This window comes from Drosophila melanogaster, chromosome 2L, assembly GCF_000001215.4.
Source record: "Drosophila melanogaster chromosome 2L".
Lineage (NCBI taxonomy): Eukaryota > Metazoa > Arthropoda > Insecta > Diptera > Drosophilidae > Drosophila > Drosophila melanogaster.
The window spans coordinates 4,148,779-4,153,530 of record NT_033779.5 but is presented as its reverse complement, the minus strand read 5'-3'; the positions used below and the strand labels follow the sequence as shown (position 1 = coordinate 4,153,530).

The window sequence follows — 4,752 nt, the reverse complement described above, 5'->3', positions numbered from 1 at the left end:
GGCGACACTTTAAGACGCTCAATTGCTCGCTTTATTGTGTGGCCATAAAAAAAGTTAGCCCCCCTGCACCCATCGCACTGAATTTCCTTCCAACCCATCCTGCTACCACGATTTCCCGGATTTCCCGGGGTGAAAGCCGAGCAATTGTCGCTTGAGTCACGTTTGTCACATAAACTCGCCGCTTGGCTGCTGGCGGTCAAACTGAACAAGTGAAAAACTATTATTATTTGGTGGCGTGGCATGCTTTTAGACAGCCACCACCAAGCCAGGGAGTTTTCCACTTACCCAGTTTTCCATCGCCTGGAAAATGGTCTGTTCTGTTCCTAAATCCATCAGTTTTATGTTTTTCCTTTCAGTTGAAATTTTATGTGTTGAAAGTTTGCCGCTCGCTTCCTGGTTTTAATTTTTCTCTGCATTTTTGTCTTCCTTTGACAATGCTGCAGTTTTTCAATTCTTTTTCCACACTTCTTTTCTGTGACTGCGGAAAAATGCGTTTCACTTTCGAAGTGCCAGAAATCAATGGCTTGTTAAATGTGATATCAAAATAAACTATAAATCAAATCATTATCTATTTATCCTATTAAGACAAATCAACCATAACATATTCAGGATGTTAAACCATATTTAACATTGTAATTAAACGCAGGAAATAATGAATTTTAGGTTTAATCTAATTTCCAAAAGTTCATAACTTTTATGCTATTCTGTCGGTTGGTAATTAATGCAGAGGACTTAGAAAAAATGGCCAGCAGCTTAAGCCGTTTACATAATTTATTGACCGTGTACCTGCAAACCCCTCAAAGTAAATAATAATCCACGCAGAGGAGGGTTCCGAGAAACTCGAGGGCAACCGGTGTGGAGGGGGGGGGGGACTCCTGGAAAATGTAGGTAAGCACGATACCTGGCGTTAATTGACAGTAATTTTATTAGGTAAATGAGGCCGCGGCGAAAAATGTAAAGCGGATCCAGCGGCCGGGACGCGCTTAACAAACTCGTAAATATTTTACAAATTATGCGATTTTAATGAGCTGGAAAAGTGCAAATCACTGACGGCTTTTCCCGCCAGCTGGGAAATGAATATGGTGGCCATATATATCCGCCCGTACAATATATATATATATATTAATTGAAATGCGGCAGCGGTTGAAATCAATTCAATGTCGCAGAGTGTGGAGTGCATAATGAATGGAAACAATCAGAGTAGAAGTGGTAAACCCACTCGACACTTTCCACATCCAATTAAGATACCAACTGTGTCACAAAACAAAACACAACAACAGGCCAACATATCTCAACGAAAGTCAGTTTGTGGCTGCAAAAGCCTAACCCTTTCAACAAAGTTCCATCTAAAGTAGTTTATATATCATTGTTAATAAAAGTTCTATGGATAAATCAGTCCAGACTTCAATAACTTCTGTACTTTAAATAAAAATTGCATAGACCTAACCGCAATGGTGTCAAAAATGGACTCCTGTTCGGAGGTGGGTTAATCCCCAAGCCTTTCAAAATGTTTGCCAACAAAGTTTGTGCCGCGGGGACAGCGATTGCCAATCCCAATTGTTGTCAGACATTTTCATGCGAGCTCATAACATTTTATGCAGAAAATAAATTTGCATGTTGCACTTTTGAATAATCGCACGCCGCTGACAAACAACTGGCTGCCAAAATCGTTCGTCTGGAAATGTGCTCCGCTCAATCTGCTGCCTTAACCCCTTGACCCCCCCGGGAAAATCCAGAGAAAGGAGTTTTCCTGGCCAGCCGCCAGTTGGCAAAAAGGAGCGACTTTCGGAAGAAAGGAGCTGCCACACAGAGGAAATTAGGCTGAAAAGTTTAATAAATGTTATTCGGAGTATTGAAGTAGTCTTAAGACATCAACAATTTACTAGAGGTGCCGGCTCGATTGCATTTTCATTTCAAAATGAACATTTTTTTACAATTTTATTGTAAATGTTTTTCGCAGTGTAGAGGAGTTGGTTTAGAAGCAGTATCTTTTCGCCAGAAGCGGCCAAACCAGACACGTAAATTCAGGACGGACAACTACAGCGACAGCAACAACGAAAAGGACAACGATGAGGACAACTTCCTGGCATGAATGATATTGAGCCGAGGCGGCAGCAGTCCCAAATGAAATGTCATTAATTTGGCAAATGAGTGCGGTTGCGTTGGTTGTTTGACTGACTTGAATAACTGACTGACTGACGGGAGAGGACACCAAAACCAAAGCCAGACAGACACTACCATTCACAGCAATTACCAACAAGTGTAGGCAAATTTGAAGCCAAGTCGACTCAACTGCGGCTAAAACAACGACAGCTGGGGAAATCTTTAGTTGGTCATATTTTATTTTGGGTGGTAATACTTTAAAATTTATTTTGTTCGAGCTGATTTACGGAATTTTAGTGAACAACTTGGCCGAAAACGTACATATATAAATATTTAAATCTAAGTGTATTCTATGCAAACTTCAAACTTTGCTATCTCCTATTAATCGGTATTCATTTTCCAATGCTTAAATGTCGTTCTGCTCTCATTAATCTTACTGCGGTACCAATTTTGCTCGATCCTTTGGAGGATCTTAATAACGTTATAAATATCTTTCCATATCGAAACGATTTTTGCATCCATTTCCTTATTGAAATGACTAACATCTGGGAAATCATCGGAAAAGCACTCTTCATCCGACGAATTTGGCGGGGATTCATCTACCAACTTTTTGATCGAATACTTGAAGGATTTGATTTTAACACTTTTCTCTTCATGAAAACCAAAAGTCCGCCGAAGTTTGAATGGTCTAGTACGCGGGAGGGGTCGATCCAAACGTTTTCCGAGAAGTGGCCCATTGGAGTTCTTACAGCGACTAGTTTCTTCAGGGTCGATTTTCTTTAAATCAATTTCTATAGATTGCGGAAGTTCGCCTGCCACGGTAATATCTGCACAATTACAATTATTTGATTGATTTTGTTGTAAATGTTGTTCCTTAAAATCAATAACGTCTATAGGCAGTGCATTTTCATAGGTGGATTGCCAGGTGGACGACCATTCATCCGGCGAAGAATCCAATTCTGCTATAAGAGAAACTCGTTCCTCATCCGATTTTTTCAAGTCCGTTTCAGTTCTATGAATGTCATGGGTTAAAGTAGATAGTTCTCCTAGGTCCAGATGAAATGACACGTGTACGTCATCAAGAAAAAGTAAACATTTCTTGGCCAGAATAGTGTGATAATCTTCTATTATCTCTGGATATTGAAATAGATTTGGTTTGAAACCTAGTTTCACACCTGGAACGTTGATCATATAAGTCTGTGTTGTTCTGGGCTCATCAAGACCTGAAGCCAATACTTCCGTGGCTAGGACAATGTCAGGATCATCTATGAACGGTGCGGATTCTGATTTTTGGTTTTCTGATTTTGCAATCCTTACGGTTTTGGAATTTCGTGGCTTATTACTCCTTTTAGTATGCTTTCTGATGAAACGCGATTTTACGATTTTATATTTCTTTGCAGCTCTATACGTTTTGTTAAAAACTTCTGGAGTATATCCATCGAAGTCCTCTAGGCTGCCCCAAAGCGGATGTTTCGTGGAATCATCCTTGCGATGATTCTCAGATTTGCCTACTGAGTTACTTCCCGTTGTAGTAGTTTTCTTCTTCTGGTAGTTTTCAAAATTCTTCCCTGATTGATTTGAATGTCGACTGCTTACAGTCGAATCTAATCTATGACTACATCTTGCTCCATACCTGCATTTTCCGGTATCCACGAAACTGTCAGGCTTTTCGTCGAATTTTTCTAGGGGCTTCGGTGCATCTTCGGTCTTTTCGGGCCATAACAGCTGGTGGTTATGATCATAGAATGCCTTGAACCACTGGGCAAACTCCAAACTCTCGCTATTACCACGAGAAACTAGCCGCTGAATGGGTATTTGCTTCTCAACGCCCTGTTTTAAGAGGCTCTTTTGCAGCAATTTCATATTTTGCACACATTCATAATGGCTCTTTGGTTCCTTGAAGACCCTTTTCAACCTAATCGCCGAAGGTTGCAGCTTATGAAGCATTCGACAATATTCCGCGCCGGTTCGCAGTTCCTCTAAACGTACGTAAGTGGTGCCAAGATTGTTGTTTATCCAACCAAGGATTCTGCGACGGGACGCAGAATTCCCATGTTTGTGTTGATTTACGTTTTGCATTACATAAAATTACGAAAGTGAAAATGATGTTAGAAAACTAGATGTGTTCGTGTCACTCACTTGGTTAAACTGAAAGCATTAGCATACAAATGTTGACTTTTGTACTTTTGAGCCTACTCTGATCGAAAATAAATCTGTAATATGTGTCGCTATTCTTTCTTGATATGTTAAGGTTTAAACGGTGCTACAAACATCGTACTTCTTGTATAGATTCTTACTAGAAATATATATTACTTAACTCTTTCGTGACCTCTGACCTACTGGTAGCCCTTCTACCAACGCTTTTGATCTGATTAGTGCCGGCAGCAAATTGGTTGTTCCTGTGTCATCTGGCCATATTTCAAGCAACTCCACTTCATGTGGGGTCATCTATCAAGCAAGTGCTGCAAGTGCTATATAATATTTCTGTCATTATGCTTAATTATCTGGTTCCTGTGCAATGCGTCAACGTTGACCTGACCTGACCAGCCGCTGACACGGCCCCGCCCACCAGCTCTTGCCTCGCCCCTCGTCCTTGCGTGCTAGTTGTCCGGTTCGCTATCCAATGTGAAATTAGTTGGGGCAGGTCCT

The 4,752-nt window shown here is 40.8% G+C and overlaps 1 protein-coding gene across 1 annotated transcript; it reads right to left on the bottom strand.

Annotated features, from left to right (window-relative positions):
- Positions 1-2,327: 2,327 nt before the first annotated feature.
- On the bottom strand, positions 2,328-4,252 carry CG2955 (uncharacterized protein). Its single transcript, NM_134973.2, has one exon. It carries the CDS (start codon positions 4,180-4,182, stop codon positions 2,485-2,487), a length of 1,698 nt encoding a protein of 565 aa, NP_608817.1. The 5' UTR covers positions 4,183-4,252; the 3' UTR covers positions 2,328-2,484.
- Positions 4,253-4,752: the final 500 nt, after the last annotated feature.

Coding starts and splice junctions, on each gene's coding strand:
- CG2955 (NM_134973.2), bottom strand. CDS start 4,182: ATGCAAAACGTAAATCAACACAAACATGGGAATTCTGCGTCCCGTCGC.